Source organism: Ricinus communis, chromosome 9 (genome assembly GCF_019578655.1).
Source record: "Ricinus communis isolate WT05 ecotype wild-type chromosome 9, ASM1957865v1, whole genome shotgun sequence".
In the NCBI taxonomy this organism is placed as follows: Eukaryota; Viridiplantae; Streptophyta; class Magnoliopsida; order Malpighiales; family Euphorbiaceae; genus Ricinus; species Ricinus communis.
Window position 1 is genome coordinate 7,224,368 of NC_063264.1, and position 18,334 is coordinate 7,242,701.

Consider the following 18,334-nt stretch of genomic DNA (forward strand, 5'->3'; position numbering starts at 1 on the left):
TCTTTCTTTCTTTCCTCCTTCTCCTTCCCTTCCTCCTTTAAAATTCACAGAATATAATTTTTTTAAAAATCGAAGCATAGTTCAATTACCCAAAAACATCCAATTTCAAGAATGCAAATTCATGGTTAAAACTCAAAGCTTTTCGAATCTTCATAATGCAAGAAAGATATAATATCTGATATTTTACCATTTGATTAATCTCATATATTAGTGGTGACCTGATTAACTTTGAAAAGATTACATGGCAGCTTTCAGAAAAGAAATAAAAAAAACCACTGGTTATTTTGACCCACAAAAATTTTTTATTAAAAGAAATCAAAATAGCAACAAGAAAAGGACATTGTTTTGGATATTCTTTTGAAATTCTATTTTGTGGGTTCAAAGAGAAGGAAGAAGACGAGTGGCTTGGCGTAGCTGATGGCAGGGAGGATGAAGGGTAATTCTGTCATTTTATGGTGTTTCCCTGTATTTCTAAAAATTAGAGAGTCCCACCATTACATTTTCATTAATATCGAGAGGGCTTTTAGTAATTTACTTTCAATTTTATTATTCAAAAAATATTAAACTTATAATTGCACACTAGTAAGACACTACAACTGATTCTATATATAATTAAAATTATAATTGAACGTTAAAGTAGTAAGTTTCGAAATTTTTCATTTAAAAAGATATAGTATTATAAAACTTATCTTCATAGAAATACCAATTTACAATTCTTTTAAAATGTAACATTTAAAAAATGTATTAATATATAACATTTAAAATATCAAATTTCCCCCAATTCTACAGATTTAATCCACATACTAAACAATTTTTTTATATACAGATTTTAAACAAAGTCTTTAAGAAATTCTTGAATATTGGATGCATCGTACTTTTCATAACTATGAATTAATTTTGCTAATATTATTCTATTAATGCAAAAACTTCAAATTTTGCATCATATTATTTCAGCTCTCCCAAATTTGTGTTGTCGTGTAAATATATCTTAGATTTTGTTTAATAATTACAAATACCATACCCTAAAGTTTATCTTTGTAATATGCACTTCTGTTTCCATACCATACATTTATATGTCGTTCTACTATATAGAGATGGTAAAAAAGCTGACGTATTATTTTTACCAAAAATTAATTTTCTTATAATATAAATACATAGTATTATTTTCTTTCATTAATCTCGTTCTAATTTAATAGGCATATGAAAAATAAAGACAATATAACATAATGGATAGGAAAAATCTAGAGTGATATTTGTAATTTCTTTTTAGAAATTTTTTAAATAAATATGTATGTGGTTTTACATATTATTAAGTTTAAGTAATTTTTTTTGATATATTGATGTATGTATTTATATCTGTTAGTAAAAAAATAATATTGTAGTATAACGTTAAATTTTGTTAATATAATGTTTCAGGTGATATTCAAGAAAAAAAAGATTAATAGGTAGTGGATTATATAATAAATCACAGTTAATTTTTACACTCGTCGTAAAAATAAAAATTCATCTAGTGTAAAGAAGAAAGAACTCGACATAAAACCTTTCACTTTCAGCAATAAACACTGAGATGTGCCTCAAATATACTAATATAATTTTATTTATAAGTTGTAACTTGTACTGTATTATGAAAATAAAAAAAATATTTGTAATTTTTCATATTTATAGTGTTTTATAGCCATGATAAACCAATGTACTAATAAATTTATTCTACAAATATTATGACACATAATTTAAATCACTTAAGTATAAACTCACAATATTATAAGGAAATAATGTTTTTATTAAAAAGAAACATCATAATTTAGTTATAGAATGATTTTACTGTAAAAGAAAAGATACAAAGTAAACTTAAAGAAGACGGCATTGGTTAGGCAGGTGCAGCAGCAGAGCAGAGCAGGTTGGAGTGTCGAAAAGACTCGTGTTAGCGAAAGGTGCACGCTAGCTTAGCTAAGCCCAAATGCAGCGTGCACATTGGCTTTTTCCTCTTGTTTTCTTTTCTCCAATTCTGCTTTAACGTGTTTCTGCTATTTTATCATTAAACATCCCTCTCTCTTTCTTACAAGTTGCCACCCTTCCCCCCTCACTTTTTTCTTTAAATAAATATTTTCATAATTTACATGCTATTTTTTTATATAAAATTTATAAAAAAAATATTACCATTTCATTTATTAAATTTATACTTAAAATTAAAATAAAAAAAATTATTAAGTAATTGGTTAGACTAAATACTACTTTTATCATATAATATTTGCATATTTACTTTAGTAGTTTATTTCTTTACTTTATAAACATCGTATTTTCTTAAAAGATTTATATTTATTTTCATTATTTTATATTGATAATTAATTTTTATAATAAACGACCTTATAGTTTATTGATGGATTGACCTCAAGAAGAATTTGTAATAAAAATAGTTTGTGTAATTGCAAATACTAATTTAGACAATATTAAACAGTCTCATCGAACCCTGACAATAAAATTTATTTAAAAAAAAAATCAAATTACGTATAAACAGATTTAAAATTAAATTTTGTTTATCACAATTTTTAAAGTAGGGAGTAAGATTTTTTTTTTTTGGGTTTATTAGATTTTTTTATTTAAATTTATTTTTAGTAATTCTAAAACTAACTTTCAAAAGAAATTATAATTTTTTTCAAAAAAACTGATTTTAATAAAAGTAAGTCCAGACCAAATAAAAGAAAAAAGCTAAAGATTTAACTCGAAAATAGCAATTTAGTTGCTGGCAAATCTCAAAACAGAACATATATCGATCTTATTTGTTAAACTAAATTTAGAAAGCTGTTGTAATATCTTATTCATCCTTGGGAGGTCCAATGGAATGAGTACAAATACGAGCTAATCATTTTCTTATATTCATTAAATAGATAAAAATTTATTAAATATAAAAATAAAAATGTAAACTCAATATCTCCATTTTCCTTAACTTCTAATCTTTCATCTTTTAAATTAAACTATCGATAATTTATTATTTACTTATTACATAAATTGTATTCAAATTCTTCCAAATAGAACTCAACTTTTCTTTGTTTATTTATTTATTTATCTTTAAATTCTTGATAGAAATAAAATAACAAAATTAAAAATAGAGATGAACATGAAGCTCCTCGAAGTTGGAGGTGTTGCATGAAAGTGGAAGGTTGGGCTATGGCGGGAAAATTAGGTTCTTATCCTCTGACCTGCAGACCTTTTGGGCCCTTGCCAGAATAATTCTTTTATTATTATTATTTAAGAACAAAGGCCTTGGGTTTGGTGTTCAAATTTCATATTGAGAAATATATATATTTCTTTTTTTGTTTTTCCAATTAGCCAGACAACTTAAGCCCTTTGGCTTTTCAGTACTCCATGGGACACTTTCTTTAATTAAAATAAGTAATAAGAAAGCATTCATGATTTTTAATTGGGCAATCGTTATACATATTATTATTTATGTTCTGATATATGATCAGCAACTTAATTCTTTTTATATCATAACTAAATAATATTTGTATTATTTATTCCAATTTCTTTTTTCTTTTAATTATAAATTGGATGGATGGGCAAATGCTATCAAAGAAGGGGAAAATGCTACTCAGCCCAGCCGGTAGGAAAAACCTGAAGGCAGAAACCAATAATTGGGCATGAGCCATCTACTTTTGCACTCACTGCTGCCATGGCGAGTGTTGCTTCAGTCTTCACCGCCATTTATTACACTTCTGCGCCAAATTAACCATATCGCTATCGACACTGGATTTCCCAGGAAAACATGTATACATTTAATATAAACTAAATAATCGTGTTCATTTTTACTCAGCAATCAAATGTAGCTTTCGCTGTTTACGCCAAACAGGAAAAAGAAAAAAAAAAGCAAAAATATTCACTGTCAGAAGTGGGATTTGAACCCACGCCCTCTAACGAGGACCAGAACTTGAGTCTGGCGCCTTAGACCACTCGGCCATCCTGACTGCCTTTGCTTAACTCTCTTAAAAACCACTGGAGTCAGACAATTATTGATAATTGCCGGGGCTAAACAAAACTTAGCATAGTCGGGGAGGCCCATGAAAGCCCATTAAACTTGGCTAGGCTTTCCTAAAGTTAAAATTGCTGTATCTGCAGGCAAGATGGTGATCATTTTATTTTTTAACATAGCTTCCAAAGGCATTTGTTTAGAGTCGTTTTCTTGCATGCGTCAATTTTTCTTCATGATGAAATCATGCATGAGTCAATTTCCAGACTGCAGTGACAATAACCCTTTTTTTTTTCCCCTTCATGGCTCTATTGAATGGACAAGAAAAAGGAAACCAACAACCCTAATTGCCCATGAAAGGGAACGTCATTTTAATAATAAAAGATGGAGAAAAATGGTTTTGTTTTGTTGGTTTCTTGAAGAAAACCTTGCATGATTTGTGTGTTTTTTCCTTTAATGTCTCACCTAATAGAACTGTCATTTCACCTAATAGAACTAGGTGAGCAAGATTTCCCAAAATTTCAAAAGCAACCCAGCAGCACAAAAAGCTTAATACCCGATGTGCATTCTAATGGTTTTTTTTTCCCTTAAAAAAAGCTATATTTTTATATTATATATTTTGATTGAGGATAGCATTCCATTTTTTATACATCATTTGATCTTATTTTTATTTTATTCTCTCTGTTTTTTAAAATATTAGTGGGTTATTTTACTTCTTCTCACTGTTTCTACAGTATATAGTCTTGTTAGAAGACCTGTTGAATGCTGTCGCAAAAGATGAGTCAATTTTATTTAAGAATAACAAGGGAGAAGGACAATATAGATGACAAGATATCCGCCCCCCACATTAATAAAAAAATAAATTATATTCTTATTAATTTGAGGAATAAACATAAGTGAGGACTAAAAATATAGAGAAAAACAAAATAGTCAGACCAATTACAACAATCTTAACTACTAATCATATTCATATAGTAATTTTTCTAATTATATTTAAAATGATAGATACAGAAAAATGAAAAAGCAAAAGAAAGCTTTCTAGTGTAAAAAGAATGCGGGAAATCTCTAGCTGATATATATATATATATATTCACTGATGAATCTTCCTCCTCTTCTTTGTCTAATCAGTACCCAGTTGGGAACTCGCAATTTCCATACCCTGCAATAAATTCCAAAAAGAAAAAAAAGAAGAAGAAATTATTTAACTATGTGAACATTGACTTAGAAATTACCATTAATCCAAGTCTCAGGCGTATAAAATAATAAATGTTGTGACATTGACATTAGGAAGAAACAATACGAATTTGACTATATTGCCTTATGAAATGGGTGTCTATATACAGAATACGTCATTGGTGACTCATCTTACTAATTGTGGCATAATCTAATGTTGTACAAGGTAGATATTAGTTGGTGTAAATGCCTTAAATTGTCCATAATTTGAGCTAAGTTCAGGTGGGTATAGCTTGAAAGATGTTTGTTTCTAACAATTAAATGATGGAAAAAAAGGAATTGGGAATTAGGGATATTCACCATTTCAATGAAAAAAAGACCATTCGTAATAATGACTATAACTTGAAATTTCAAAATATAATTCGTCCGTTTGATGTGCATATTTCTTAATCTGATACATGATTATGCAATTAGAATGCCAAGTATAAAGTGTTTTATATGAGAATTTTTGACCCTAGAATTATGATATTAGTGAGAGAGTAATTATATTTTTGTAAGTTGAGCATTGTAATTAAAAAAAAAAAAAAAAAGGGAAAAAGGATTGTGTACTTACTAGGAGGTTGAGTGACCACATAAGCCGCACCCCCAAAATAACACGTTCCAGCAGCTCGAGACTTCTTTTGATAATAACTGTTGAAAGCATAAGATGCGTGCGCCTCAACTGTATTAGGATTATAACACGTCGCACCTTGTTGGATCGGACGGCAATCGGCCCCTCCTTCGCCACAAGCATAATCAATTCCTGCTTGAAGCTTTTCCTTTCCGATTTTCCCATTAGCCACACACCAAGTCTGTCCGACTGCCGTCTTAGACACTTCTCCACCGCCGCCACTCGCCTGAGGAGCCTGACTCTTGTTTTGGTTGCCCGGAGTAGATAGCTCTTTCTGTGTAAGTGAAATATCATAGACTTTCTCTTCGTTAGGGTAAAATAGTCCATAATTTCTCTCAGAAGTGGGACCCGGTTTTAGATTCTCATTAAACAAAGCAAACAAATAAACGTTAAGTGGGTCCTGCGGTCTTAAAGGTGTCCCATTTCCTGTCAAGACTCTTTTCACTAAATTGCCATTATACGACGCCGCATTCTCCTCACTTGCGCCAACTTCATCCTCACCGCCAACTGAAGGCCATCCAGTCTCTGTCACAACCATCTTTACGTCGTCGTATTGAATAGCTTTCATAGCAGCAAAAACGGCGTCGAGTTGGGCCTCTAAAAGGCTAAAATATTTTAACCCGTTACCCGAGTCCACAACACCCGGGTTTTCCTTAAACAACGTATAGTCTAAAGAGATTTCTTTAGAATTAGCAGCGTAAGCAAAAAAGGGGTATGCATTAACCATGAGATATGACCCGGTTTTACGTAAGAACTCCAACATGGGTTTCATAACGGGTTCGATCAAATCGGGCTTGAAAGATCCGGCAGATGATGGATATGAGCTCTGCAATGAACTTAAAGCTATAGGAGAGGAGATTTTAATGGAAGAAAGGTTAAACTTAACAAGAGAGTTATAAACATTTTTCATTGCAGGGACAAGGTATTTGGTAGTGTTTTGTGGATCAACAAAGACTTCATTACCAACAGCAATGGCTTCAATTTGTGTTTTAGGGTGATACTGAGAGATATTGGCTTGAACCCAGTTATCAGCAAATGATTGATCTGCTGCTGTAGAGGCAAGAAGCTCGTTGGGGAGAGCAACAACGACGGTAATCCCGGAATTGGCAAGTGCTGTCAAAACGGTAGAGTCTGTATCGTAGAGCTTGACACGGTTGATTCCCTGTGATTTCAGAAGTTCAACAACTTTTTCTGGCGATGGCAAATTGTTTGCCACTCTGCCGTAGTTTATTCCCACAGTACCCGATGCATCTGCAGATATATAACAAAGAAACAAAACATTAACAGCAATAATAACACAAACCATAAAAGAGAAAATTGAGGAAAAGGCGTCTTCAGAACTATATGAAGAAAGAAAGAAATGAAAAGGAGGGTGGGGGGATAAATACCTGCAAAAACGAAAAATGAAAGAAGGAAAAGGAACAACGGGCCTGAAAATGCAAGAGAAGCCATGCTCTGTTTCATTTTGGGAAAACAGAGAAAAAGAAAATGAGGGGTTGCTGGTTAGTATTGTTGGGAGTGGGATTAGTGATATTTATAGAGAAGGGCTATATTATGAATCAATGGAAGGGGAGGAAATGAGGTGGTGGTGGAGCCCACGTGAAGAGACTAGAGAGTGGACATAGCCAAAAAGGGAAAAGAAAAAGGAAGAACAAGTTAATGTGTTGTACGACAATTGCGTAGGTAGCGGGAACCTCAACACCCACCACCAACACGACCGTTTAAAACACTCCATTGCTACAGTTAGTTAGTAATGAATGGTAATCTTAATGCTATTATGATGTTTTAGCCCTACACGTGGCATGATCTTCCATCGTGGGTGCTTCTAACAGTTGCAGGAAGTTGGCCTACCTCTGACTTCTTCCCTGTGTTTTCACCTCAGTTTATAATGGGAGTTCAACATGCAATGATTTAGTTTAAATTAGGATTTTCTTTTTTTTATTATTATTTTTTTTCTTTCACTAAAAATTGAACGTTGGAACTGCCAGCTGTTCTTGTCTTCTTGTCTTATTTTGGGCTTCCGTTTAATTTGTTTTATTTTGATAACCAAGAATTTCTTAAATTATTCATTCAGTCTAATATAAATAAAATTTCTTTTTTTTTTAAAAAAAAAAATTGATAAATAAATATTTTAAAAAGAATTTGCAAATATCTCAAATTGAGTTTACTTATTTATAATAATAATAAAAAGAACCTTGAAGATTAAGAGATTTATTATACTAATAATGGATAGACTTAGAAGAAAATGATGAAAGGATAAGAATTATCCCTTGTTTGATAGATCTTATGAGTTTACAAACAAATGTTGGGAAGGAAGTAATTATCCCTATAAGAAATTTAAGAATTGTACTAAATATATTTTAAAGTGAAATTACTTTATTACTTGTTTAACGTCTACATGACTAGATTTCTTCCTATCCCTCTAAACATTAAAAACAAAGAAAAAAAGAAATTGTTAGAATTCCATCCTAATAACAAAAACAAACTCATTACATCGGGTAACAATGGGAAATAAATAAAATTTTCACATTGATAATGTTACTATATTAAAAAAAAATACTAAAATTTAATTTATATCAATTTTTATTCACGCGTGGTATATAATACTGTAATAAAATTACTTTGTTAATAAAAAAATTAACTAAATATCAATCTCAAAACATTAAATAATATTATAAAAATAGACTAAATATATATTTATATTCGATAACTATGTATCATTACCTTATTATTCTATCAAATAATAACCCGTTTGTTCTCTATTACTCTTTGTCAACAAAACATAATTAAAAGAGTATTGCAAGGCGGACGTTCGGTACTCTCGCATCTACATATTGTGAGTGAAAATTGACCTAATATATTGTACCATTTATATCAAAGAAATTAGTCAACAAGTTTTAATCGATTTCTCATCATAAACTTCTAAGCCGTGCGGCTTTTTATGATAGCAGTTGCCTTTGTTTTGATACAATCTTCATACTATAGCTAGCCACAAACCTTACTTCCCAAGTATCAAATTAATTGTATAATATCATAAAGAATTACATTTGCTTGTCAAGTTTCAGGAAATATATTTTCCAAACTACACAAAATTGTGATAAAGACTACATGCCTTTATGCGACCAACTACGTTTGCTATTTGCTAGTGATGAAAAGGATAGGCAGCAATTGTCTCAAGCTTAAACCTTACCATTGCTTATAATTTTCTAGCCGACTCATTACTTGATGGTGGTGACAATTGACAATTTTGAATTAGTTTGTTGAATTCATATACTATTGGGCGAATATATGGTCTCGTTTTAATTAATTTTTAGATATAAAGGTATTCAAAACAATTCCATCATGACGATGCGTGCTATGCATCCGTACCTAAAAAATTGAATAACAAATTATTATGAACATTACTTTAAACATAAAAATGATTTCATCATCTGTAAATATAATTAATTTAATTATTTAATATACAAGTTGAGATCCACATAGAGTTATATAAACCTAGCTACTTGTTAAGAGGGTAACAAGTAGTAGTCTTTTTTTCCTTTTCTAATGTCACTAAGTGCATCAACTATCCCAATTGATTGGTCTATTTTCTCCATAATTGAACCTTATAAATAAACAATCTTATCTTGTAAGAAGCAAAATTTCAAATTTTTGCACTGAATTGAACCATAATTTGCATGTGAAACCAAATTGGTCCCAATATTTTTTATATAAATTGCTGGTTTTGAGACTGTGACTTCTCCTTTTGGATGAAGACAAAGAATCCACTGCATCATCAATTTTTCAATTCATGCATTTGGTAGAATATTATTTATTAAATCAACAATGAATTTATAATGATAATAAAAGGTATTGTTGCTGCCATTTCTGGTCTCAAAGTCATCATAATTCGATGCAAATTCTGATGTATAATCAAAGAGAATATAATGTCTATCGAGACTACTGTATTAATAATAAATTGACTGTTTAATTACCCTAAAATAACTTCTCCCTAAAGATGAGACAAATAGTAAGTCACCTGCTCTTGTAAATGGGTCTCACATGCGAAGTTTTGACTAGGAGAAGAGTAGCGATAATAGTTTTTAGAAGAGAACGAAGGCAAATAATTAATTGATCCCTTTCTCGACAAGTAGAAATATTTCTTTAGTCAAGGGTGTTGAAATATTGAGACTTATGTAACTTATATCTAAGGTAGTTTACTTATATATATATATATTATATATATTTAATATGATAATAAATAAACATTCAATTTAAATAAAGTATTAAGTTCGAGTGTCTTTCTTTTTATTTATAGTTTTAAAAATACAAACAAAACGGCTTAGTTAAGAATATATGTAATGTATAATGTATGTATTGTATATCGAAATACCAAACCTTAGGAATGTTCCATCTTTTACTATATAGTATTACTATTTGACCCTTTTGCCTTATAATATGCGCTAAAATACCCAAAAAAAGGTCAAGTGGTCATACCAAAACATACAAGAAAAAGAAAAATGTTGGTGAAGAGTATATATGTTGTTAAGGGTGTTGATTGTTGGAATGTGATTGAAACTTGAAAGATCGCTCAATACCCATCACATAATTAAGTATCGCCATTGGTGATCAAATGATGAGTTCTTCAGACGTGTAGGCAATTTCTTAAAGATTTATTTTGAAAAATTATTTCTCAAATTTGATTAAAATTAAAAACATATATTTTAATAATTTCTTTATGATCACAAGATATTTAATTAGATAATAAATTAATTAAAAGTACTTATTTAATCAAATATTTATATTTTTATTAGTATTTACAATCTAAAAAATGTGAAAAACATTGAATGTATCTAAAAAATACTAAAAGAATGAAATACATGTTACTTCTTTAATATAAAAGAAAAATCTCTGTTAAATTTTACCTTTTCTTTTTAAAAGTACAAAGTGAGTATATATTTTAATAAAAATAGAAAATAGCATATATAAATTTAACTATATTCAAAATTTACTTATTTTATCGTGTATCTATATTATAACGAATAAATAAATGATATACAATCTGAATAATTAATTTCGATTACTGAATACTATTGTATATTATTAATCACTTACAAAATTTAGTGGTTGAGGGGGTTGTCTTGCCAACAAGAAACTCATATGTCAAGAACTACAGTAGGCCGATTCAATTTTGACTTGTTGAAACTACCATTAAATTTCAGTTGCCAACTTTTCTTTCTGTTCAGAAGAAAAAGAGAAAAAAAGAAGGAAAAAGGAGAGTTTTTCTTAAGAAGGAATTGAAAGCATGCATAGGTAGTTGGATTAGGGGAGGTGGGCACTACTCAGCCATAGAATACAAAGTCCTTTAGGATATTTTAATAATGAACAATTATAGTCTTTCTCTATGTGTTGGGCACAGATGAGGTCGGCAGATGAATTTTCGTTCACCCAAAAACAGGAAAAAAGAAAAAAAAGAAGAGGAAATTGGAGGGTTTTGTTGGTGATCAGTTGGGTCGGCAGCAGCAGGTTGCTGTTAGGAGATGTATAAAATATACTTCTGGTACACTTGCTGTTTTAATTTTGGAGTATTACTTTCTTTATCATGAGGATTTGCCACATTTCACAAGTTGGAGGAACCTTCAGAGAATTTTCCTTACCTTCTCCACCATATGTGAATGGAGTGTTTTTGGGAGCAGTTGTCTTTGACCTATTGACATGTCTCTTCTGTTTCTGCTGCATGCTACCTTGTTGGATGGTGCAAATTAAGTATTCTGAATGATTAGCTTAATTAGTGTGTAGATGAAATGACAAAAGTCTCTTCTAGCTTAATTAAGGTTTCGAGTTCAAACTTTAGACATATATATATGTATGATTAGCTTAATTAGTATATGTCCAATGGAAAAGGAAGACAAAAGGTTGACTATTGATTGAGGACAAATTGCATGGCTATTGCAATTTGCATTTAGAATTATCAGAAAAGGGTGGATTGAATTCATTTCCTTATTTTAATGATGCAAAGCTTTTGAGTGATTAGCTGATTTATTATCAATTAAATTAAATCTGAGGAGTGTTACATATGCTAAGCTAAAGGATAATCAAAGGATTGAATGTGGCACTGCTCTCTTATTTTTCTTCATTAAGATTTTCCTTTTTTCTATGGTTGATATATTTTAAATTGATAATGGTATTTTCTTCTTTTTATTAACATAATTATTTTTTAATTAATAAATACTGATTTATTTATTTATTTCTTTATTATTATTAGAATTTTCTTACTTCTCCTTTAACTAATGGAGTTTTTTTTTATATTTTTATGAAAATTTTGATTATATACTTTTTATGAGATTTCTTTATAAATGTATTTATAAAATTTCGTAAAGATGTGATATTGTTAGAGAGAAAATGTTTTTGCAATCGGAATCATTTAAAGATTAAAGAGTCAATTTATAATTTAAAATACCCATTAATTAGAGCATGTAGATCACTAATTTATAAATTAAAAAAGTTCTGTTAACGCAATTAAATAATATAAATATAAATTTAGATTACTCAAGTGATATTTTTTTTGTATTTTTTGATTATAGTGTTTTTATTTTTATTATCGATCAAAATACTTTTAAATGAATGAAGAATTTATGATTTTTTTTTTTTGAAAAAAAGAGAAATTGGATGCGGCTACCCGTTTGCAATATAATAAACATTTTTTGTTCAATTTCACTCTTAAACCAAAAATAACACTAATATTAAGCAGCACATATTATAATAAAAGGTAAGTAAAAATGAATTTCATTATAGATTTTCTTTTTCCCGCAATATCAAATTTATTTCCAACCAGCTTTTATATTTGTTTATTTATTTATTTATTTGAGTTACTTTTCATTGAGAGACCCAATAAGCTTTTATTAATATCAATGAATACTTAATCGAGTTTAAAGTCTTTCCAATTCTTAAAAGTAAGAATATTAATCAAGTCATTTCCAATATTGCGTTAATTAATACTAGAATTATCAACGGTATAAAAGGAGAAAAAATAAATTATGAAACAGCAAACATTGGCTTTAGAATATAAATTTCTTGTTTGAGCAGAAATAGTAATGAGAGAAAAGAAGGTAAAATATATTTTTAAATTTTATTTTATTGAGTTGCTTAATTTTTATTTATATTAAATATTTAATAGTTCTTAATTAAAATGAAAATAAATAAAGATTTTATAAAATATTTATTTAAAAATAAAAGTATGAGAAATCAATACGATAAAATAAAAAAGTTAAAGATGTTGGTTAATAATGGATTTTGTGAAAAAAGAAATAGATAAATGAGTAATAAGTGAGGGCATGAATTGGGCCATGGGTACACAATGAGTAAATAATGGATTGATTCTCGGCCTCATCTTGGTGTTCGTCCATACAATACAACTCTAATTTCCTTTATTGCTCTTTACCACCTCAGTTATAATGATTTTTTTTTTTAAAAAAAAAAAAAAGAAAATAAATAAATTATTAGAATTAAGGATCTCACCATTGAGTTCTTCAACTCGATAATTACGAATTGATTGTACAATTCAAGTTTGATGGTTGGAAAACGTCTGGTGCTAAAGGTTGTGTCTCTGTTGTTACCGTTTGTAATTTTGATCTCTTCAACAGAGAGTATAATGATCAAAACGGTGTGTTTTGATGTTGTTTCCCAGAGTCAATAATTCTTTTTGTGACTCGTTTCCTTTTCTAAGGAAAAGGAATTTACATGTCAGTATTTAGCCGTTGCATTTTTCACACAGCAACAGTCTGAAATAAAGATATGTGTTTATGTGAAAAAAAAACTGATAAAAAAATAAAATTGTGAAGAAGTTAATAATTTAAATTTTTTTAGCTAATCAGACGTATTTCAACACTTAATTTTTCAATATTTAATTTTTAGTTTTACCAAATCTCTTACATGAATTTAAATTTAAATTTAGATAAATAGACTCAATCTACTATGCCATCAATACATAAAATCAATTATATAGTGATAAATAATATTATCTATAAGTAGTTGTATTTATATGGATTGATTTTTAAATATGAATAGTTAATAAATAATAAATCAATCAATCCATGCAAATATAACACCTAATAAATAATGTCATATGTCAATATTTTATTTAATTTATTTAATGAATAACGTTCGCTCTGCTTAAAAATTTCAAAATTAACCTTAACAAGTTTGCGGTCCACTTTTTTTGGCTAATGCACTAATATAATAAATTATTTAATCATAGGTTATAATCAACATGTTCATAAAAAATACTATTTGAAATTCATCAAACATGTAACACCTATTCATGCTTACAAAATAAATACTGTAAAAAGAAATTATACATATTAATCGAATATAAAATAAAAATTACATTTTAATTTTAATAGTAAATCTCACACATTCTTTTCATATAAATCATACATAGATATTTTAAGAGTATGTACTTTATATAAAATACAACAAATAATATATTTACCAGTAATATAATTTATATAAATCATTGGTTTTTAATGTTCTTCAGGATAATTAATTTTTTGATAATAAAAGGACAATTTTGTATTTTATTGAAATAAAAAAAACTGTTTCTTTTAGCTCAAAACACATTTTTTAAAAAACTTAAAACTACATATGTGAATAGATTTAAGTACATAATGCTGGATGGAATGGGTGGAGGATATAAGAACCCAAGTTGGAGGCTGCGTTAAGAGGTGCATTTCTTGGACAAACACAATGAATAGGGCTGGAAAGGACAACCTCTGGAACAAGATTTTGATGGGGAGGAAAGAGATGCCTTTTGTTTCTGTGGACAACTAAGCTTGGAGCAAAGAAAGATGAAAACCGCCAATTGATCAAAGAAAAGAAAAGAAAATGGGCATGGACCCCATTGTCAGATTTCTAACTCGTGGGTGAGAATCAACTGAGAGCCCCCATCAAGACCCCACTGCCTTTGAATCTTGTGGCCATTACATAGTGAAACTAAAGTGGACACTATATTAATAGATATTTAATATAAATCATAATAGAATAAATTAAAAAGACCATGAGCTCTCTATAAACTTCTCTCTAAATTTTTTGATAAATTATTATTCTTCTTATATTTAGTTGGTATCGGTTTTTTAAACATTTTAATAATAATATTTTATTCTTATTTAGAATGTCTATAATAGTTTTATCCTATTTTTATCGCATAACTCTTAAAATAATTTTTTTTTTAAATAATTCACTATATTAGTATAATAATTTATTAGTGTGATAAGTGCTTAATGAATTGATATTACTAATGTGATAAATTAATTAAAAATATTTAGTATTTAATAATTATTCTTATAAAAATATACAAAAAATGGTAATATCCTAAACTAAAAAATATTAATATTAATATCAAAAATTAATTAAATATTAAATCTATAAATTTAATAATAATGCCATACTTTACCTTTAGTTTTTTTATAATAAATGATTTAATCTTTACATCATAATAAATAAAAAAGTAACATTTATTGTAAATATTTTATATTTTAATATTAAATATTAAATATATAATCTATTATTTTAAATATTTGTGAATTATCAATGGATTTGATGGATATATAAGACGTAAACCAAACCTATTGGAGAATTTTTGATAAATATAGAATTAACAGACAAAATCGGGTCTGCGTTCGCATCGAACATTATAGTCCACGTGAGTCATAACCTTCTGGAGTCTCCCCCAAGGCCCCGCCTCCATATGTCCTCATATGTTAATCCAAAATCTTAATTTAGTCTCTGTCATAAGTTTCTTGCCCACCCACCACTATCAAAAACAAACATCTGCACAAGCATTGAAACATTAACAAAACCTATGGGATAGAAGAACACATAACAATCACACATCTAATCATTTCCTTGTAGATTTATTTAGATACTTGTTATTATTGTTGTTGTGTCTTGTTTTGGTGCGAACGTTCTTTATCCTTAACTGAGTTTTGGCCCTCTCCTTCTCTTGGAAATTACTGTACATGAATCTTCTTCTTCTTTTACTTCTACTTGTTTTTGTATTATTGGAGAAATGAAAGTTGGAGATAATAAATATGCGTACCCTTTGTGATAATTGTGAGAGTGCTGCTGCTGCTGTCTTCTGTGCAGCTGATGAGGCTGCTCTTTGCGGTGCCTGCGACGAAAAGGTGTTGCTTCTCTTATTTAAACCCAGTGTAGACTGGATTTTGTCTTCGAGTTTTATGATCTTCCATTTATTATCCTGCAAAAAGCTGTGATGAAACTTGGTCTTTTGTGATGGAGTTTTCTTTTTTTTTTTTTTTTTTTTTGCAGGTTCATATGTGTAATAAGCTTGCTAGTCGACATGTGAGAGTTGGTCTTGCAAATCCTAGCGATGTTCCTCGTTGTGACATTTGTGAAAATGCACCTGGTATGCTGCTGTAAGAAACTAAGAGTTTCCTCAACCAATCAAAATTGGTGGTTTTTGATAACTCCTAGTTTAGAGTTTCTCTCAGTCCTGCAAGATAACAACCGAGAATAAGGAGCGTCAGCGAAGAGATCAATGTGCCCACTTCGAAGATCAAGTCAGACAGAGAAAAAAGAAATGAGATTAGGGTTGAAATGGAACTTCTTTTCTCGCCGATTGTTATCTTGCAGGACCGAGATAAAGAAAAGTACTTTAAATTAATTAGAAGTTAACACTTTAATTTCATTAAAAATATATTTGTATAAAAAAAGGCAACTTGTGAAAGATTCTAGTTTACAAATTATGATTTATCATATCAACACTCACGCCTTTCAGTTCTGGTACTTTTAAAAGCAATGGTAGCATTAATTTGGTGTCTTCGGAAGAGGGTCTCAAACTTATTATATTATGTTCTCTCCTCCACAATTTTGGAAAATGTAGCATTCTTTTACTGTGAGGTGGATGGAAGTTCTCTATGTTTGCAATGTGATGTGACTGTTCATGTTGGAGGTAAAAGAACACATGGGAGATATCTTTTACTCAGACAAAGAGTCGAGGTTTGTTATTTCAATTCCTGTTCAGAATTTGCTTTCATTTCCTTCTGAAAATTATTGCAGTCCTAATCTTTTTTTCTTTTCCCTTTTTGGGTTGTGTAGTTTCCAGGTGATAAACCTGATCACACAGCTGCCGAAGCAATGGACCCCGGTGAGACCAAGAAAGGGCAAAATCCTCCACCTAAGTTGTCACTTGGAGAAAATCATCAACAAAATCATAGAGTCTCTCCACTTTCATTGCCTGACTCTAATTGTGATGGACATGGCAAGATGGACAATAAATTGATCGACTTGAATATCAAGCCTCATCGAGTTCATGATCATGCTCCAAGTGATCAGGTTAGTATGTCCTTTTGCATCATTGTTTTTTTAGGTTGATGTCCTCGGAAGGTTTCAAATTGTAGCTAAAAAACTGGCTCCAACTTGTGGAACTCTTGTCCATTAATTCTTCCTGGCATGGGTAAAATATATATGTTTCGAAGAATCGTGATGTTGCCATCAATTTGCAGCTATGATCATGAAATTCGAAGAGTTGTTCCCAAGCAGTACTCGTCACCAGGGCAAACCCATCACGAGGCCAGAAATTTGAGCAAGTCTTTTTTGTCTACTAGCTAGTTCCCTTGACCTAATTAAATAACGAGTGGTTAGAAAGTCAATTAGTGTCAATTTTATCATTAATCTTCTTGTTGTCATCTCTTTAACCATGGAGATGATAATTGTAGCATGATAATGTGTCGGGCTTTTCTGAACTTCTTAGGTTGAGTTTTGGGGGCGCTATAATATTATTTTGTTTGAAGTTACTAAGTGTACCCTTATATAAAAGGATTATTAAATACTCTAGAAATATATTCCTTATCTATAAATCAAATATATAAACAAGAAATATATAAATTTTATATCAAATATTTAATATTAGAATATCCGATACTTATATATTGATGCCACTTTAATAAGAAAATTTTAATGTAAGGGCATTGTAAACAATTCTCATTATTAAAGAAAAAAAAAAAAAACTCTTTTGTATTGTTTGATGTCAATGGCAAAGTAATGTTTCTATTATTCTATGTTTTGAGTTGTGATGGGTCAGCAAATGTTTTGAAATGAAAATGAGTTCTTTTACCAATTTGCAAGGAAGCAATGAGAATATTGCATTGATTATATTACCCCAATTATAAGAAGAAAAAAAAGAAAAGATAAACCAGCTAAATGAGAACATTGCATTATCTTAAAGATGTAACTTTAATACTCCACTTTCCTCCAATATTTTATAAATGCTTAAGAAAAGGGGGAAAACAAAAAAAAAAAAAAACTTTTTCAGTGAAAAAATATCCAATGAGATATAAAATAATTATATACAAATTAAGATTTATTACTATTTTCTTCTTATACTTATATTATATTTATTCATCCTTCAATTCAAAAACTAGTATTGACGATCCATTCTATGTGAATGTTTTGTTTTAAGCGGTGTATATTTTGTTTTAAAAGAAAGAGACTAATGATAATATTGGGTTAATGGTAAAGCCGCGACGGCG

At 29.4% G+C, this 18,334-nt stretch overlaps 2 protein-coding genes and 1 non-coding gene across 4 annotated transcripts; 1 reads left to right on the plus strand and 2 right to left on the minus strand.

The window, feature by feature from the left end:
• Positions 1–3,878: 3,878 nt before the first annotated feature.
• Positions 3,879–3,962, minus strand: TRNAL-CAA. Its single transcript has one exon. It is a non-coding gene; the product is annotated as a tRNA-Leu (tRNA).
• Positions 3,963–4,811: 849 nt separating this feature from the next.
• On the minus strand, positions 4,812–7,497 carry LOC8287633 (glucan endo-1,3-beta-glucosidase 12). The gene is made up of 3 exons (XM_002529426.4): positions 7,196–7,497; positions 5,751–7,058; positions 4,812–5,123 (listed from the first exon to the last, which is right to left on the minus strand). Exons 1-3 carry the CDS (start codon positions 7,269–7,271, stop codon positions 5,089–5,091), a joined length of 1,419 nt encoding a protein of 472 aa, XP_002529472.1. The 5' UTR covers positions 7,272–7,497; the 3' UTR covers positions 4,812–5,088.
• An 8,003-nt stretch (positions 7,498–15,500) lies between these two features.
• Positions 15,501–17,645, plus strand: LOC8287630 (B-box zinc finger protein 18). Of its 2 annotated transcripts, XM_015725542.3 has the most exons (5): positions 15,510–15,967; positions 16,113–16,209; positions 16,687–16,802; positions 16,902–17,138; positions 17,309–17,599. In XM_015725542.3, the coding sequence occupies exons 1-5, from the start codon at positions 15,875–15,877 to the stop codon at positions 17,312–17,314; spliced, it is 549 nt and encodes a 182-aa protein (XP_015581028.1). In that variant the 5' UTR covers positions 15,510–15,874; the 3' UTR covers positions 17,315–17,599. The 2 variants fall into 2 exon arrangements, with proteins under 2 accessions (XP_048235611.1, XP_015581028.1); XM_048379654.1 differs by having other exon boundaries at positions 15,501–15,967; positions 16,902–17,645.
• Positions 17,646–18,334: the final 689 nt, after the last annotated feature.